The following is a 20,458-nucleotide window of genomic DNA, read 5'->3' on the forward strand; positions in this document are numbered from 1 at the left end:
TTTGTAGCATCCTAATGTAATAGCCACTAGTCACGATATGTTGCAAAAGGATTTGGAAGTAATCGTTCAATAGTTTTTATTTGAATTTCTTATTTACATGCAATGTACGAGTTAGTCTCCTTCATTAAAATAAATCTATCTTACAACTTGAAGTTTTCAATTTATTATTTAATAATGACTGATGATAATTTTTTGTACTGTATAGCATTGTGGCGCTTTGGCATGTCTGTAAGCCACATACATGTTCTATAATTAATTAAATAAATAAATAAATAACTAAAATACCAAAGAGGAAAAATATTACATGCCTTATATCCTCAACATAAGTTTCATAACTTTTTTTTAACTCCAGATCGGGAACATCAAGTAACGCCTCAACGCCATCTGCAAAAAAGTTAGACGAGAAACCTAGCACGCCGATATCTAAGCCCGTGACGCCTACATCAGGAGCTAGCGGTGTTGCTGCAGGAGCCCCACTGAAGGCAGCAGTGAAGCCCCCAGCGTTACAATACCCGTACTTGGGGAATGGTGCTCATGATGCGTATGGTCTTGCGGGGTATTCGGCGCGCGCGGCGTTAGCGTACGAGCCGCTGCGTCCGCCGATTGGTCCGGCCGCGCTAGCGCCTATCCCGGGCGGTAAACCGTGAGTATTCTTATTTATCTATACCATTTAAAAGAGGCAAAAAACTATAAATACCTACAGTATACATATTCCATTTCATTTTTAAATTAATATATTTATTTCTTAACACAAGTTGTATTTAATATACCTACCCAGAAGATTGGCATTGTTCTTTGAGCAACGTTCAGAAAATTCTCCTAGCCTAGTTGCATTCGATTGGTTAAAATAGTTAATCACATATGTCTTCAGTGCTTAATTAATTTTTTTATGCTCAATCTTTCATGCACTACAAAAAGATCACTCCATATATAAAATTGTATAAAGAAACTCCATTTCACGTATGTAAGTACGTGTTAAGTTTTAAAAACAACGAAATGAATGAATTTACAAACTTACAAATATAATATAACAATGTACAGTAGGCGGCCTTATCGCTGGCAGCGATCTCTACCAGGCAATCCAGAAAAGACGAAATGTATCTAAATATTTACCTACATATTTTATCTCTATTACAGCGCATACTCGTTCCACGTGTCCGCGGAAGGTCAGATGCAGCCAGTCCCGTTCCCCCCGGACGCGCTCATGGGCCCGGGCATCCCCCGCCACGCGCGCCAGGTGTCCGCCCTAGCGCACGGCGAGGTGGTGTGCGCGGTGACCGTGAGCTCGCCCACCAAGTACGTGTACACGGGCGGCAAGGGCTGCGTCAAGGTGTGGGACATCAGCCAGCCCAGCAAGGCGCCCGTCAGCCAGCTGGATTGCTTGGTGAGTGGGTAACTGTCGCCAGTTCCAGCGTGTAGGGAATGTGATAGGCTGTTTTTGAAACGTAATAGAATTGTATTTTGTAGACAGTGTTTATTAAATTTTTTAATATAATAAGGTTTTATGATTAATAACATTGTATTTAATAAATTATGTTTCCATAAAATTAACTCTCTTATCACAGCAATAAAAATATTACTTAAAATCTAAAAATTATTGTGAAAAAAAATTTCGTAGTAACTTCTTAGTTGTTGCATTTATTCTTAGTTTAATTACTGTATGGTCAATTAAGTGACGAGACGCATGTACATTAATTATAAACCACTTCAATTAATGATGTTCATTCATATTCTTGTAATGTTGAGACATTCATGAATGTCTAAGAAATCTTAAAAGCTTACAAGTCACATTAAAATACCTAGGTTTTTATGATACAACTTTGTAACTATTTTATAACAAAAACTGATAAGTATTTAAGTAATGCAATCTCATATCAAATATATTTTAATCGATCAACCAAACTTAAACCTATTTATTTTTCACAACACTTACCAAGACGCAGTAATCCATAGAAATCTAAATAACAAGACACATAGAAGTGCTATATTGTCATAATTAGTATGAAAACCACTGTCGCCAAAATCCACACATTTAAAACGATATCTAGACAGTTCACACAAGTAAACTATTCCTTTTATTGGACAGCTTCATTTTAATGAAAACTAACATAAATAATAAATTTCGCATTTTAATATGTACCCTAACTCACGACTTTACGGTTTATTTTAGTATAACATCCCCTAGGTACGTAAGATGTTTTGTTTCCTTTTGCTTAGAAACTTCAAATACGAAAAAGTTCGTCTACTCGACAACAGAGGGCGTTAATTTTTGATAGATATAACTTTTAACCTCAACGCATAGAAATAAGGTTGAAATTTCATTAACGTTCATTCAACGCTTTAGTGATGTAAGACTTCATCAGCCTTGTTATCGATAGTTAAGTGATAGTTAACAAATAAGAAATATATAGTTGTTGATTTTAATACAGTGGTAGGCTTATCTCGTGGGCCCACGGCAGACTGTACATATAGGTATAAGAAATAAAAACATGTTATGTACTTAAATATTTATTTATCTATATATACAAATAATAAAACAGTGTCTGTACATTATATATTTAAAAAAATGGAGGGGGTTTAGAAACTGAGAGTTTAAATTTGAAAATCTCGAACACCTGATGCAGAACCGCGCCAGACCACCAAAAATTATAAGAGTTATAACAATTATTTAATGTACGTCTTTTTGTTGTGACATTGAAATCATCTTCTTTGAAATGTTTTGAACATATCCTACTATAGCCTGTAGGGAACCAATTTCTTTTCCCAGTCGCGGATATCCATTCGTCCTTAATGTCAGGACGGCGTTGTGGAAATCTACAAAGAATATATTTAACATAAAATAGTTTTGTCAACCTAAGCGAAGAATGTCCTTTACATTGTGGCATTATTGTAAGTATATTTAATTAATGTGATTCTGTATCGACAGTAAAATTGTCCGAAAATGATTGTATCGATGGACTTAGTTTAAAAAGTTATATATCAGTTATAAAAATAAAATAGAATTCAAATTAAAATATAATCCAATTATTCCATCAGTCGTCATATTACGCAAAAAAACATCGTATTACGATATCGAAAAATTTTAACACATCACATCACTAGCTTGCGACTATTTACTCTTTATCGTTAACAATGCAGTACATTGCTTCTTGTAATTGTCATTTGGTAACATCTGGCAGTTATAACAACCGACCTGTCAGATGTTGACAATAGTAAAAGGCAATGTATAGCTAAACGTGATGAGAGGAACGGTTGACTGTGTCATTCGTATTGCTTGTAAATATTGTTTAATTTTAAGGAAAAACGGCAATATTTATAAACAAAAATACTTGCCGGTGAAATGTTATTCCTTTATTAGTATAATTACAATTTATGGAAGAATTTCCGCACTGGGAAATGCTGCAACACACCATGTTTACTCACGCACGTGTCAGAAACAACTGAACAAGCGACCACCAAGCGACGAACAGACTTGTGGAATGGTAACCACCTGAGCGGCGACAATGTCACGCGCGCTTACGACTTCTAGTGTCTTGTTATTTAGATTTCTATGCAGTAATCATATATCTCTCAATCTTTCTAGCAAAGGGATAACTACATCAGATCAGTGAAGCTACTACCGGACGGGCGCACACTCATAGTGGGGGGCGAAGCCTCCAACCTGTCGATATGGGACCTCGCCTCACCTACACCGAGGATCAAAGCGGAACTTACGTCTTCCGCGCCGGCTTGCTATGCGCTGGCTATCAGTCCGGATTCTAAAGTAAGTCTAAAGTTTATTCTGAAGTCAGTAGCATTAGAGTACATAATAAGTAAACAAATTTCATATAGTAGTTATGATTGTAAAGAAATTAGTCAAAGACTACGTTATAATATTTGATATAGAAACACGTTCTAACACTCAAAAGAATGAAAACGCACCTATTTTCTTTTTAGTACATTTCACGCAAACGGTTCACCATATTAAGTATATCTGTTAATTTTGTACCATATGGTTCAGAAATATATCGTGTCGTCCTTGAATGAATGTCATTCATTATTGTTGTATCGTGCATTTGGATATATTAACTAAAAATGTAACAAATCAAAGGTCACAAAAATAGGAACAACTGTTCTTGAGTTCCGTAGGTTGCTACTTTCCTTTATTAAGCAAATTAAAATTAACACAACACGTGTACATTATACAACTAACAAAACAAAAAACTTACTATTCGTAACTTGCTATTAACCGATAATCCCCAAAATCGCCAAAGAAAAGAACTTTCTTCCCACCAACGTGTATGAAATTCTCAAAACGACAAAGACCATTTTGACCAACATTTTCCATACCTTCTATAACCTATAACATTTTTTTCCAGGTCTGCTTCAGTTGTTGTTCAGACGGCAACATCGCAGTATGGGACCTTCACAATCAAACTCTTGTGCGACAATTCCAAGGCCATACGGATGGCGCTTCGTGTATCGACATATCAGCTGATGGTACTAAACTGTGGACGGGAGGACTTGATAATACTGTTAGGTATGTAAAAACATTATATTTATATTCTTTATTAATAGAAAAAAGTTATAATATATTTATTTTAAACGTGTGATTGTATAAATGAATGAAAAAAAAAATATCACACCACCTTACTAAATGTTTTGAATAACGAACATATTGTAAAACGTCTATCCTACGTAAAAAATACATTATGTATCATTTCAATAATAATTAATACATCTAATAAGTGTATTATTAACTCATTGTGTGTTACTTACAGGTCGTGGGATCTAAGAGAAGGCAGGCAATTACAACAACACGACTTTAGTTCACAAATCTTCTCATTAGGATATTGTCCAACTGGTGAGTTATATTTAAAAATTTAATATTAATCTATTTTTCATCATATTATTATGGACAATATTGTTAAATATTTAATCATATTTGTGTTATTAACAACTAATAATTTTTTACATAAATTAGTATACTAATAGTAAAAAAAAAAAAAATATTCGTGTTACCAAAAATACCGTCTTAACATTAGAACGCGTTTACCTATTATAAAATTAACTATACTATAGAATCTACCAATCTAAGACGAAAGTTAGGTGTCAAAACTTACAGATCCAGTTTCCATCACAAACAACCTAATAAGAAAATATATCTCAAACTACTCTTTTCACAGGCGAATGGCTAGCCGTGGGCATGGAGAACAGCAACGTAGAAGTGCTCCACGCGGTCAAACCGGACAAGTACCAGCTCCACTTGCACGAGTCGTGCGTGCTGTCGCTGCGGTTCGCGTCGTGCGGCAAGTGGTTCGTGTCCACCGGCAAGGACAACCTGCTCAACGCGTGGCGCACGCCCTATGGCGCTAGTATTTTCCAGGTAATGAGTGAATCTTTGGAAGATTTCCCCACTATAAAAAAAAAGGTAATGGTAGGTAATGAACGAATGATTAGTGTGTTGTTGGGCTATGTGGAGAAGAGCGTCGTAGGTCGTCTCTACCCGGTCATACACGGTAACTGGACAAGTACCAGCTCCACTTACATGGGAGTGAATGAATGGCTAAACGTATTTTTTAGGGTGTTTGTATAGGGTACCCAACTTGCTGTTTTCAAACCATTTAATATAGCAATAGGTCACAGACTCATAGGTTATCAATGAACGCGTATATTATAAAACTTTCGCTATGAATCACGCACTTATAAATTTTTCATAAAAGTAATTAATTAGTTTTGTGATTAATGTAGGTGTATGGATATATTCTTGAATCATATCGAATAAAAATATTTTACAAAACATTATCTACATAAACACATTTATGTAACAGAAACTTCCATTCTATTACAATTAAAAACAAAGTTACAAGGTCACAGATGTTTTATTTATGAAAGCAATAATAAAAACGTTGATCGCCTGATATATTTTAATTATACAAATAAGGTCAAATGTATGCGGTTACTGAACTTTAATTAATTATTTATCGATATCTAACAAGCACATAATATTTTTAAACGCCATTATAGTACTATTTGATTAACTGTTTTCTAAAAAAAACGTTGTTTTATTTGATATATTACTTATTAATACAACACTTAGTAGGACCCATAGAAATCTAAATAACAAGACACTAGAAGTCGTAAGCGTGCGTGACCTTGTCGCCACTCAGGTGATTTGCACATCACCAGTGCATTCGTCACTGTTCAGTTGCTCTGGAGACGTATGAGTGTATACATGGTGTGTTTCAGCAATTCCCATTGCGGAAATTCTTCCACAAGTTGTAATTATACTTATATAAAGGAATAATATTTCATCGGAAAATATATTTTTTTAGAAATAATGCCGTTTTTCCTTAAAATTATAGAATATTTACAAGTATTACGAGTGTCACCATAGTAATCGAAATAACAATGAATGACACAGTCGACCATTCTTATTATCACGTTTGTTCGTATTGGAGCAAAAAGTCTCATCTACTTAGGGATGTTATTCTAAAATAAACCGTAAATTCGTGCGTTAGGATACATATTCAAAAGCTTAATTTAATAAATAGTTAGTTTTCACTAAAATCAAGCTGTCCAATTATTATTACTTGTGTGTACTGTTTAGCTTTCAGTTTGAATGTGTTGATTTTGGCGACAGCGGTTTTCATACGAATTATGACATTATAGCCCTTCTATGTGTCTTGTTATTTAGATTTCTATGGTAGGACCATTAATCAATTCTATTATTATCTTTAGAAATTTTATAACACAGAAATTTAAAATGAAATAATAATTATCATATACTTCTTAATAAGCAAAACCTTGTCTCTTAACAAGTCGTATTTACAAAAACTGTTAACATTTCATTTTACAATCATTTGAAACCCATTTTATTTTGTTACAGTCAAAGGAATCATCATCGGTGCTAAGTTGTGACATCTCATCGGACGACAAATACATAGTGACGGGATCTGGCGACAAGAAAGCCACAGTGTACGAAGTGATCTATTAACGTGACAAACAGACACTACAACAAACGAACAAAACAGATCAACAAGTGAGTGAGTGAACGTTCCGCGAACGACGAGTGAAACGTGGTGATATAGCTTTAGTGTATAGATATAATTGGGAGCCTGTATGTACTTATGCGACTTGTTTATATAGATTTAGTGTGCGCGGTTTATGTTTATTTGTTGAGCGCCCGTAGTGTATGTTGGCAGCAGATCTCAAAATGATGATTTCGTTTCAATATTGTTGTAAAATGCTCGTATTAAAAAGATATGCGCAAATTATTCCTTTGTTTTCTTTTCATTCCTTCCTCGATATATTTCACTTACACCGTCTATACATTCACTGTAGCAATATGGTAAATCCTATTTCAATCTGATGTGTACGAATTTAAAGATTTAAAAGTATTTAATCTCATAAGTCATAAGCTTAGTTATTTTACAAATTATACATGACAATATGTAAGCATAACATGCACACCTTATACCTCACTTACATTGACTTACTTTCGTTACATTTAAGGTGAAGAATTTGTATGTTTCGCTAAAGGTATTAATTATTAAAAAAAATACAAGATTTTTTTATACTTTATGCAAGATTCAACAGTAATAAGTAATAAGTTAATAACCATAGTATGCTCCACTAAGCCAAAGGACCTCCTTTTATTTATAGTTTAGGACATTCAGTCATGAATGTGATGTAAATTGATCTTTAAATTTATACAATCAACATGAAAATTCGATAAAATAAATAAGAAAATAAACATCAAACTCAAATATTTATTTATTCAATTAGACTTTTCTAGAAGCACTTTTGAATAGTCATATTTTTAACATTTAGCACCGATTCGGAAAGCAGTATCTATAGCAAATTTTTATTCTATTTTATTTTTATTAAGAATTTCCTACAAAGAAAACATAATTTATAAACTCTTAATACTAAAATGTCGTGTCTATGGAGAAGAACCGGCAAGAAACTCCATAGTTGCTCTTTTTAATAAATTAATTATAACTTATTTTTTTTTATCAGTATGTTTTAACAGTTGTATTTATAAAATAAATTCTAACTTTAGTTCAATTAGACCGGGAGATACTGACACAAAATTTCGAGTCATTTGTAACAGGATGGCGGTTCTACAGGGGTCTTAGTACGCAATGACAAAAAGAAAAACGATGGTGTGAACGCTGGTACCGGCGGCTTAGTCGCGTGGGCGTTAGTCGAACTCGTCGGAAAATAGCGAAAGTCAAACGATTTGTAACAGTATGGCACTTATTTTTCCTGTAAGTTTGAGGATCAACAAATATAAATACAAAATTTCAAAGATCTATGTGTTGGAAATCTTCACTTATATAAATTAATAATAAATTAAGTTTTCAAGTATGACAGCACTTTTTCCCCCTACTAGAAGTATGGCAAATATAATAATGGTCACATTTTATCAAATACTCTCCAAAAATCCAAATGCAATACTGGTACAAAAAGTTTGGCGAAATAAAAATTTTTTGCAGATTTTCGGCGGTATGGCGACCATTTGGAATCGTCCGAAAAGTATGGCATGGCGATTTTCGTAAATGGCTGCACGACGATAGTTACCTGTGCAAAAGTTAGCCTGGTACAAATGGTTGAATAATTGTTTTATTTAAATCAACACATTCGCGTCGGTATGGCGGGCTGTAAGTCACACCGGAAAAGTATGGCATGACACTACCGCATACTTCTTTTTTATGGGCTATCGGTAAATTCTAAAATTTTTGTGTTACAAATCGTTTGACTTTCGCTATTTTTCCGACGAGTTCGACAAACGCCCACGCGACTAAGCCACCGGTACCAGCGTTCACACCATCGTTTTTCTTTTTGTCATTGCGTACTAAGACCCCTGTAGAACCGCCATCCTTGTTACAAATGACTCGAAATTTTGTGTCAGTATCTCCCGGTCTAAATCCCTTTCTGAGCTTTGAAAATTATTCCTTAAACTTATTAAATATTACGATTGATTATGCCACGAAATAACAAGACATACAACGAATACTCAATACAGACATATTAAAACAAATATAATATAAAAAATCAAAACAGGAAAATAAATAAAAATGTTGTGTGGTTTTATGAAACCACGGTAAAAGTGAAACTGTTCGAACGGTTCCGAACACTGCTTTGTGTAGCGCATGTCGCGTGACGGTCGGCTGCCGAGTAGGTATACCTACTCGGCAGCCGCGATACACGCGACATGCGCTACACAGACCAAAAAGTTTGAGACGATTTAATAAAAGTTTCACTTTAATAATATTAATATGAAATATAAGGTCAATAACGTATTACTTATATTACGGAAGAGTAGAGAATCATACTAATCAGCACACGTGTCGTAGCTTTACACCAGAGGGTGTGGGTTCAACCTAAGAAAATGTAATGTCACAAACTTTCCTGTTCTTATGTTTATTTATATTCAAATAAAGATATTACAATGGTAGATAACAGAGGAGATAATATTATGAGAAATAGAGAATGGAAAAGTGTAGTTCCAAGACAGGGATGTAGTTTTAAAACACCGTTGTATGAAATGCTAAAAATTAAAAATTTTTTAATTACCAAAAATATGTAGGGTAAATTGTGGTAAGTTACATTATTAATACAATAAATCAAGAAATCTGTTTCTATCGGATAGAGATGAGCGTTGTATTGCTTTCACATGAAATGATTCAAACCAGGGACCTGGTAATCCACAGAATATTTTATATACTTAGGGCCGATTTTTCAATGCTTGGATTAAACTTATCCGTCCAATAAAGTATTACACGATAATATTAAAATGTCACGTAAACTGTCAAATACGGGCAATTAGAATACGGTTTTAAAATGGTTGTTTTATACATTATTCGACGAATAAGTTTTATCCAAGCATTGAAAAATCGGCCCTTAGGCGTACACAGTATCAATGATATTCACATAAAATATCATTGATATTATGTAAAACTAGTTGATAAAAACCGTTCAGCGAATCTTGAGTTATACCACAGACTAATAATAATATACTGGTTATACTGTAGTATAAGTATTATACATATTATCTTGGGTGTTTCATATAGATTTCCTAATAAATTAAATTAATACATACAGGTTATTCGGAGTATTAAAATACTCGATCATTAATAAACAAAATATTATCGAGACAATATATAACTACTTACCTACTCTTTATAAAAATTTAATCTGTGTAGGAAAGTAACAAAAATACGACATTCTGATGTACTTGTAAGTTGTACCACAACTTCCTGTAAAGTTTTCAGTGTCCGAAGTAATGTCATAGAAAATCACGTACATCGTTGTAAGTTGTATCGCCTCTTATCTTCCTAATACATGCTAATACCAACATTAGGTACCTATTTCCTATCACACAAAATGTGTTGTTTGTAGGTATCAATCACCATATACAATGGACAGAGTGCCTGCATATCAGGCGAATATGTACGATGGACAAAATATGTATATAAATGGCCGAAATCGAACACCCTTATCGGGCCAGTCGATGTTGCAAATTATCCCAAACACCATGTGCGTAGTAATGAGCTTCTTATCTACGCCATAAACAGATTTGAAACAGCCCATTATTTATCTATTCTCTGTATTCCCGGGGGATTTGTTGGGTTTCCGCATGCGGCTTGCCCGGTCTGCTAGCGTCATTAGGGGAGACCGGGTTTGGTTGTCTCACGGGTTGTTTGTCACAGCGGTCTTAACACAAAACTGAACTATCGAATAAGTCTGTTGAACAGCGTGGCAAGAGCGATACAGTGAAAACGCTGTCCCAACTTCGCGTCAGACCGCTCCGATCTGCCGTGAGGGCCTCACACGTGTTTATTGTTTTCGCACAGCAAAAGTAAATTTTTGTGCTGCTGTGTCGAACCTCGTAATTATACGTTCTTGTTTTACAGTAATAATCTTTCAGTTCATTTGATGATGATGAAATGTGTTTTATAATATCGTAGTATAGTTTTTTAGATATTCATTGATCGGAATTTATTTTCAATTTTATTTTCATGAAACGTGTTATGGGGCTCGTTGTCACAAATTTTCGGGGGCTGGTTGTCACCTATCAACCAGCCCCCTGTATGCGAGATGACTTTAATTGCGTTTTGAGGTTGTTTGTTTTAGCCGTAAATTTTCAATCAACACCGGAAAATCACCCTAACAAACCTGCTGGAAGTCCATCTGTCCTTGATGACTCTATATTGACTCACGATTATTATTGTTTGCTAAAATTGTGATTGATTAATATTCAGACTGAAATAAAGACCGTAGACACGGTTTCATTTGGTTAAGAGTTCTTAATTAAAAATTATTCCGTAAAATTATAAGACCAAAGTGTGACTTTCTATTTATAAATTGCCTGTTATTTAGTACGTGACTACCTACCCTAGGCATTGTGACAACCATGCCTGACCCGGGGTTATAAGTCACATTTTTCTTTAGAGTGAAAATACAAAATATTTCTACAACTGATAATATTACACAAAAATACGTTTATTTATTTTGTAACAGAATAATTACACTATCTTTTGGTATACAAATATCATTCCTAAACAACGTATTTTGGAAGTTACATAAAAAAAGATAAAAATGTGACTTTCATCCCCGCTCTCCCCTACTTATCAGTTATCTGTAATAAATAATTACGCCTTGCATGTTCCGATGTAAAATGTCTGGATGGGAGACCTCTAAATCTACATCATTTGATTATAATAACTATAAAATATTATTACAAATACGAAAATAAATAGGTACGTAATATAATTACCATGTAATAAAATATTAAATTAAAATTAAATATATCTTTGAAAAAAGAGTTTTATTTTTTTTATACCAATCCCTCCTCATAAGTCACATGAAATCCTATCAAAAACAACATCAACGTAGAGAAAATATTTTTAGCACATTCTATAATTTAGTGTTTAGAGAAACAATAGAGGGACAACAAATGACCGATGCATCGTTCAATATATTTTCGTGAAATATATAATAGAATGCATCAAGAGCGTTAAAATTCTAAATTACAAAAATTCATATTTTTTTTGCATTAAGTACTTTATACATATTATATTAACTTAAAAATATTGATTTGATTAATATGGATTGTGAAAAAAATCATTTTAATCTATCGTTTTATTCAATAAAATTTAAAAAAAGTTATCTATTCAAAGTGGCCAGCATGAGCTATTACGGTCTCTACATTTTTTTATGAATGAGTATTTCAAGCTGCTTGTATGTTACAATAAACTAAAGTAATTTTTTGAAATCGATGCAGTAGTTTCTGAGTTAAGGGCATTCAAACAAAACAAACTTATTCTCTACTCAAATTGGAAAAATTATTGTCGAACACTCATCTCAGCGGGACAATTAGAACAAAGTGCAAACTTGTTCGTTGTACCAACGCAATGTGCTCGCGTACCACACTAGTGAGAATAATAGCTCTCATTAAAACTCCATAAAAACAATATCATAATATTATTTGTTTTGCATGAATTCAGGGAACTATCGCTCGTTGTTTGTTGCGTAGGTATTTTCCACGAGTATTATAGGAAAAACAGTAATGATTACAATACAGTGCGGGTCCCGACAGACGCTGGCGGTGCCAGTCTCCGAGTGTTATCGCTTATTATATTATGTGCGTTCAGCGTTTGTAACGTGCGGCTCAGCGACTGTTACGTAGGTACAAGTGGCTCGGAAGATCGACGCCTTATTTATCGTAATTGCTTTATTAGGATGAATTCTTTATCGATATTGAATGCACGTGGAACAACATCAAAAATGTACATTTTAGAATATATGTATTATATTTTACACGTTACTTATTTTCATTTTTCATTATTCAAAAAATGATTTTCATGATAAACATTAAACAAGCATTGAAATAAAATATTTAAGTACAAATGCATAATGAAATTTCATAATTTAGGAAATTATTATGAAACTAATGAAAATGATAGGTTACTTAGAAGTAATAGGTATATTTTATTATGTAAAGTCAAGGAAATAAAAAAATTAATGGATACCACTTCTTATGTGAGAGTAGAGTTTAGTACCTATAAACTTTGTTCACAAGAACCTTAGGATCAAATTGTTTCACTGTCACTAAAAAATTATGTATGCAGATAACAGTACCTAAGCCGAATCTCAACTTTAGCCACCTGAATCCTACACTTAAAAACAGCCAGTTACACTTTCTTCCCAATGTTACTACGCAGATATAAATTGAAACGTATGCAGTAACCGGAGCCGGCACGAGTAGAGCACCAGATGTTGGCGGTGCCAGCCACTGTCGCCGATAGCGCCGCACCGGCTAGACGGCAATCGGCCTGCGCCCCGTGGAACGATGCGCACTACATTCCTGTGTGACACGTCATATAAATATGTTCGTGTTTTAAGCGGGAAAAAAAAAAATTTAAAAAAGAAAATAAAGAATGTTTTCAGATTGCTTTTTATTTCTAATTCTTTTCTTTTTCCAGATATTATTTCAGTAAATATAGGTAGATACTAACTACCTACCTACTACCTATGTGTATAATATGTATTAGTCCGGGATACATCGCCCATTTTTGCAAGTGATTACTATCAAGCTAATTTTTCGTGAGTAGCTTTATTTTGATGAGATGCCCAATAATTTCATGTACGAAACTCTCGATTGTGGTAGCTACCAGAGGAAACAAGGATAAAATATTTTGATTTGATGGTTCTCAAATATTAATTACTAACTGAATGTTTTTTTTTGTTCAATCTCAAGATAATTATCTAAATTATTCGAAAAAATATTTGTCCTACAAAATCTATGGTTTGATCAAAGAGTCCCCCTTTCCAATGTGTATCGATAATGAAGTCATCATAAATGATTACAAACCAGCTGATTTTTTTATTTTCACTTATTTAATACTTATTTAATTCAACAGACGTATTGTCCTACAAATTGCGTAATAAATATTTGAGAACCGTCAAATCAAAAATTTTTATCCTTGTTACCTCTGTAAGCTACCACAATCGAGAGTTTTGTACATGAAATTATTGGGCATCTCATCAAAATAAAGCTACTCACGAAAAATTAGCTTGATAGTAATCACTTGCAAAAATGGGCGATGTATCCCGGACTATATATCTTACAACGTTATTGGTTTTGTTTGCTCATAAAAAACTTTTTCTTTGATAAATACATGTGAGAGTTCAGCTCCTTCCAATATGAAATATATATGTAATTACACATAATATTTTAATATGTATGTAGCTTACCGCCCGCGGCTTCGCCCGAATTGTCTAAAACCTAATAAATTATATACTAAAACCTTCCTCTTGAATCATTGTAAGTATATCTATCGAAAATAATAAGATTTTGCATACAAAGGGACATAGAGATAGAGAGAGCGACTTTGTTTTATAGTTACTAAGTATGTAGTGATTGTTGCATGTAGTGAGTATTGCATTCAGTGAGGATTATAGCCACGTATGTATGTTCCTAAAACAATGATTTGAAAGCTGCTTAAAAGTTATGACCATTAAAATATTTGATGTGGCATAGGTAGGTACCATGAACTAGCAAAAAAATACACTCGTGGATCCAGCAACCCCAGACTTTGAAATCGGCGTAATAGCTCTAATTATTAAGTACTTTACATATATTACTATACAACTTATATATTCAAGCAGCACATTGAATATTAAAAAAGCTTATGTAGGTACGTCACTTCTACGTAGGTAGGTAATCCATATTTTGACAAATGCTCCACAAGTGGTGCCGTCCAAAATGTTGGGCAAGGAACAAAATCGCATATCTCTCTACATAGACCTAAATGAGAAAAAATAGTTTTTAAGTAAGAATTAAGATTGTTTGGACGTCCAACGTAGGTACCTATGTTTATTATTCTTTCATACATTATACAAAGACATTATTTATTAGATATTATATCGGATCTATATGAAATTAATTATTTGGTACACAGATAGATAATCGGAATTAGTCCAAACCACAAAGGCTACTTTTTAACAAGGTACGCGAGTAACGCCACGTGTTCCTGCTAGTGTAGTTGTATTCATCATCATGATCAGTCGGCAGTCCATACTCCATAAACGTCTCACAGCTGGGACACAGGCCACCTAATGATCAGTCGGCAGTCCATACTCCATAAACGTCTCACAGCTGGGACACAGGCCACCTAAGTACCTACCGGCCGATACATATAAGTGAAAATTAAAAATCTTATTAAAATGAAGAAAAAAAAACTAATAATCTCTTATTGACTCGTGGCTTGCAATGATGGATAATTAGGCAAATAGTAGGTAATAATTATTGAACGTATATGGGTATAAACTTATAAACATAACAATAAATTATATCCTTACATAAATGGAAACAACATCAATCTACTTTTAAACACAATTCACACCACTGATAACGGAAAAGAATGACGCAAAATTATTAGATAGGTAAGTATAATTTTTTTTTTTACAAATTTGCGTCATTACATTTTCCGTTGTTTTTTTCTGTCTGATTCTTTTTCATTTTTTTTTTTCATAATTTCAGGGAACCCATGTTTATTTTTTTTATACTTGTATAATATTATAATAGGCGTTGAATGAATGATGGATTAAAAATTCTTTACTGCACACTAAATATAGATTTACAAAATAAGAGCGATAGAAGTAATAACATACAGTACAGAGTGCGGTCTTATCGCTGTCAGCAATCTCTGCCAGACAACCCGAACATTTATAGTTGTGGTGCATTACGGATATATTTTTGGTTTAAAAATAAAATTAATCTTAATATATATAAATCTCGTGTCACAATGTTTGTCCTCAATGGACTCCTAAACAACTCAACCGATTATAATAAAATTCGCACACCATGTGCAGTTCGATCCAACTTGAGAGATAGGATAGTTTAAACATGTAGGTACCACGGGCGAAGCCTGGGCGGACCACTAGTTTATATATAAGTAAATACAAATGATTATACATATAGTTACATAATATTAATATACAGGCTTTATAATATTATGTACTAATTTAAATCCATAAGCAATTTGATCGATCAACTGCAGAGAAAATAAATCCGTTTAAAAACAAGAGAATACTAATTATTAATAGTCACATATTTATCTAAGTAACGTGGTTTTTATTAATGATTCCGCTTTATTACTTCCGAGGAATATTATCACTTATCAAGGGAAACAAACAATTGCAAAAATACTGATTCCGCTCTGACTCCCGTTTGAGCGTAGGTTTATAATTTCCAGACAAATAGGAAATACTTTTATAAAATTCTTTATTTGGAATAAATTAAAAAAAAAATATTTTTCTAAGTAGTTTGTCGAGTTATGTAACTAGTTACTTAGTAACTAAGAAAAAATCAGGAATTAAAAAAATATTTTGAAAATCTCTTATTACTATATTTATTATCTTCAAAGTACTTAGGTACATAATATCATTTTATAAATATTTTATTAAAAGAAAACTAAATAATAAAAACATGAAATACCTTCTAGAATTCGTATCACGCATAGGTAAAAGAACTGTAGGTCGGACAAACAATTGATAAGAGCAAAGAAAGTGAATGATCCATATATATCGTAATGTTCAATAAACAGCATTGTTAATTGATTAACGTTTGCATGCATTTATCTGTTTTAATGCGCAGTAAATAGACGTTTAAGTGATCGGGTGAAAAATTTTAAAGGCTCCATCCACGCAACTATGTAATTGGGTATCGCTGGCCGAGATTGAAAGCATTGTTAGTGCTTGTTATTTTAGAGCGATCCTTAGCAGTGCGTACACGAGCTGTTGGGCGATTATCGCGATCGTTGTTATCGCGCGTCCGTCGCGGTGTCCGGCGCACTCACAACCACGCTCACTCCATACACAACACGCGCCGTACGCGCTGGCCATCAGCTCATCCGGACGCATTTCCTTTTCGAATTAAAATACTCGTTTTCTATGGAATAATAACAATAATAACGGAACTTATCTAGTGAGCATCAATTAACATTACTTTTATTCATTATGTTTAATATTATTTATACTTTGCTTACTAATCTTTTATTAATTTCAGAATCATAATGTACCGGGAGGACAGCGGTTTGCTTTTTGAGGACCCCCTACTCAACGATCAACTACTTTTCGAATATTCGCCGGCTGAAAGCCTTATACACTTCGAACTGCCTTCACCGATTAGTACGGAAGTTGAGGATTGGTCATTTAATGATCTCGACTTTCATTGTGATGCTTTCGTGAGCGGGCTCAATGATTCCAACCGAAACAATAACTTGGAAGAAAACTCACCAGTACTATTCGATTTTGCGGATTTAGATAAAAGTATCGACTTCGATGAATATCTCTTAGAAGCATTGAGTAGTGACAAATCGTGTGATACGCAACAAAGCGAAGCAGAAGCTAATTTGGATCGTCTTTCGGTGCTCGGTATTGACTTGGACACATCTCACGCGGCTAATCTAAGCATAGATGATCAATTTCCTAAAGACGAAAATGACAATCAAAATGTTAGCAATGTCGTTGAAGAAACAAAAGTACAATCGTGGGGAGAACCTACGTTTTGTCCAGTTCTAGGTGCGTTTCGGTGCCCGGTAGTGGAGTGCGGCAAGTTGTACGCGAAAGCCTCCCACGTTCGAGCACATTTGCGAAGGCACAGCGGTGAAAAACCTTACAAGTGCACGTGGGGAGGGTGCAGTTGGCGATTCGCGCGATCAGATGAGCTCGCGCGACACCGACGAAGCCATTCTGGTGACAAGCCCTACAGGTGCAGTGAATGTGGGAAGAGATTTGCGCGTTCCGATCATCTCGCTAAGCACGGCCGCGTGCACGCGAGACGCGCCGCTGCTGCAGCCGCTGCTGCCAAGCGAGCGTCGTCACATAGCCAACGGCGTCGACTTATCTGACAATATTAATTAATAGTATACTTTTCTGTTTGTGCCAATGTGAATCTGTTCTGAACGTAAAACTATAGTGAAAAAATGTTGTGTGGTTTTATGAAACCACGGTAAAAGTGAAACTTAGGCACAAAATTATCGTATTTGTACGATAATATTATCGTACGGTTCGACCGTCACGCGACATGCGCTACACAGACCAAAAAGTTTGAGACGATGTAATAAAAGTTTCACTTTAATAAACTGTGAAAATTGTGCCAAATTAAACTGTTACTTACTTAAATTTAATTTAATCGTTACATTATATTCTGCATTTTAGTGATATTATGAATTATTAAATAAGTAACTTATGTACTAATTACCTAGATATATCGCCAAATTATTGGCACGACAAATGTTTATTAACATAAATTATTTTTGTAAAGAATTATAGTAAAGCCTATTATAAGATTAAGTAATACCTAAAGTGTTTGAAAATATTATATTTTTTATTGGTAGATATTTTGTGAGGACGCGTATTGATCTGGCGTGGACGAGATGTCACTCCGTGATACTATTTTTATTTAAAGCTGTTATAAGACTGGCCACGACAGTCAATGCACTTACGTGGTGACCTCTCAAATCAAATCTCATTTATTGCCCCTGTGGTCGGCATTACTTTGTTATTGTTATGAAAGTACTTGTTATACTTACTCTGGATATCAATGTTAAGAAGTTACATTATGATTACCTTAGGGACATTCATATTGACTGCATAATGTTATATACATATATATGTATTAGTTTTATTAATAGTAAAATTTATTTGAAGTATGTATAAACTATAAGCACATGCATATAAATAAAAAGGCGAAATATAATAATGTTTTCAAATATATACTTAGTATTTTTATTGTAAAAAACGCCGTCTTTTAGAACCTTCTAACACAGCGCGATAATCTATACATATATAAAATCATGCTACTGGATTAAAAAGTAAATATGTAACTAATTGATTTATCAATATTATAAAGTGCAATCAGAATTTGTATTATTTTAATTCCAAGGCATTTTACAATCATGTAGTAGACATTTATACGCATTAGAAGGAATAACTGAAAAACTACTCAACTTAATTTTAAATAAAATAATAGCTAATAAAATAAGATCTTCATACTTAAGTAGGTACTTCAACTACGGATTACACAGTCGAATTGAGAATCTTCCCTAAATCACACCTAAATGAGGTATTTTAATAAATAATTATGACTCATTTTATGTAACGACGCCACAACGACGCTAATCATTTAAATTAGATTTTTGCAGTTTTCGCCATCAGATAAGTGTTTTATTTATATCCCTCAAAACTTCTCCAGAGGTTTAGGAAAAAATACAAAGTTACCAGTTATATTTCATTGAGTTGATTCTCCGTGAACTGTACTATTCACGGAGTAGCTGATATTACTTATGAAGTTTAATTTTTAGTTTCAATAAAATATTTTTCAAAGCTCAAGATTATTCTTAGTCAGCCTAAACAAACCGATAACTTTTCCACACTCGCACACTCCTGCATTTATTTTTACACTTTACTGAAAAACTATAATTAAGACAATACTATTGAATTTGTGCATTGACTATGCACTTTTTGTCAATCATAAAAATGTAATTTTATTCTTAATAAAAAAAAGTTTTGCAATTAGACTGAAAAATTCGTGAATCCTCTTAATTATGGCATCGCTTTTTGTTTAACTTATCATCTGCATTGTAGTCCTATGTAATAAATAACAATTTGCAAATCCACTGAAATGAGAGTACTTACTTATAAGAATATTTTTAAAGTCATGGAAATGCCGACACGTCATGGACTAAGGTGACGATTTTGGTATCTTTGAATCTTGCCAAAGAAGTTTCAATTCTGACACCGTGTGCTCGGCACTCATCCTTTTTGTATTACGTATAATTAATTCTACATCAAAAAAAGTAATTATTTACTATTATATAGCCGAGACGTGGACACTCAAAGTCACAGTGCGGCTAGTCCACAAATTTAGTCGCTCAGCGTTCGCGTGCTATAGAGAGATCAGAGAGCTATACTCGGTATTTCTCTGCGGGATCAAATCCGAAAAGACGTCATTCGCCAGAGAACAATGGTTAACGATATAGCTCAGCGAATTAGCAGGCTGAAATGGCAGTGGGCTGGTCACATTTGTCGCCGAACGAATAAGCGTTTGGGCAAACGCGTTGTTGAGTGGAGACCGCGACTCGGCAAATGTAGTGAAGGGCGCCCTGTAGCAAGGTGGAGCGACGATATACGCAGGATTGCTGGTACAGAATGGCGGAGAAAAGCCCCAATGGCGTGCCTTAGGAGAGGCCTAAGTCAAACAGTAGACGGAGAAAGGTTGAAGAGAGAAAGAGGCTATTATATCCAACAGAAATTACTTTATTAGTTCTTACCTTATTACTCACTTAACAAGCTTGTGATGAAAATATGTGATATAAGATATACCCAGCAGTTCTAAACCATTTTCTAAGCAAGTGTATCCGAATAGCAGATTGACGCAATATGAAAACAAAACTACGTTAAT

The 20,458-nt window shown here is 34.0% G+C and overlaps 2 protein-coding genes across 3 annotated transcripts in view; both read left to right on the plus strand.

Moving 5' to 3' along the window:
- LOC149900125 (protein groucho-like) overlaps nucleotides 1–7,256 on the plus strand; it is a 54,659-nt gene extending 47,403 nt beyond the window's left edge. For both annotated transcript variants that reach the window (XM_090112870.1, XM_090112871.1), the window contains exons 10-16: nucleotides 353–643; nucleotides 1,138–1,384; nucleotides 3,584–3,763; nucleotides 4,359–4,519; nucleotides 4,761–4,843; nucleotides 5,166–5,365; nucleotides 6,869–7,256. In XM_090112870.1, coding sequence (XP_089968996.1) covers nucleotides 353–643; nucleotides 1,138–1,384; nucleotides 3,584–3,763; nucleotides 4,359–4,519; nucleotides 4,761–4,843; nucleotides 5,166–5,365; nucleotides 6,869–6,976 — 1,270 coding nt within the window. In that variant the 3' untranslated portion in view covers nucleotides 6,977–7,256. The remainder of the gene's footprint in view (nucleotides 1–352; nucleotides 644–1,137; nucleotides 1,385–3,583; nucleotides 3,764–4,358; nucleotides 4,520–4,760; nucleotides 4,844–5,165; nucleotides 5,366–6,868) is intronic.
- A 9,508-nt stretch (nucleotides 7,257–16,764) lies between these two features.
- Nucleotides 16,765–18,398, plus strand: LOC149900126 (uncharacterized). Its single transcript, XM_090113180.1, has 2 exons — nucleotides 16,765–16,978; nucleotides 17,060–18,398. The coding sequence occupies exon 2, from the start codon at nucleotides 17,067–17,069 to the stop codon at nucleotides 17,901–17,903; it is 837 nt and encodes a 278-aa protein (XP_089969306.1). The 5' UTR covers nucleotides 16,765–16,978; nucleotides 17,060–17,066; the 3' UTR covers nucleotides 17,904–18,398.
- The last annotated feature ends 2,060 nt before the right edge of the window (nucleotides 18,399–20,458 follow it).

The sequence above is a fragment of the Colias eurytheme genome, chromosome 19 (genome assembly GCF_061535395.1).
Source record: "Colias eurytheme isolate Ceu_HAF_F1 chromosome 19, ilColEury1 Martin Lab GWU primary, whole genome shotgun sequence".
Lineage (NCBI taxonomy): Eukaryota > Metazoa > Arthropoda > Insecta > Lepidoptera > Pieridae > Colias > Colias eurytheme.

Excerpts from the sequence above, each read along its gene's own strand:
- LOC149900126 (XM_090113180.1), top strand. The coding sequence starts at position 17,067 with ATGTACCGGGAGGACAGCGGTTTGCTTTTTGAGGACCCCCTACTCAAC.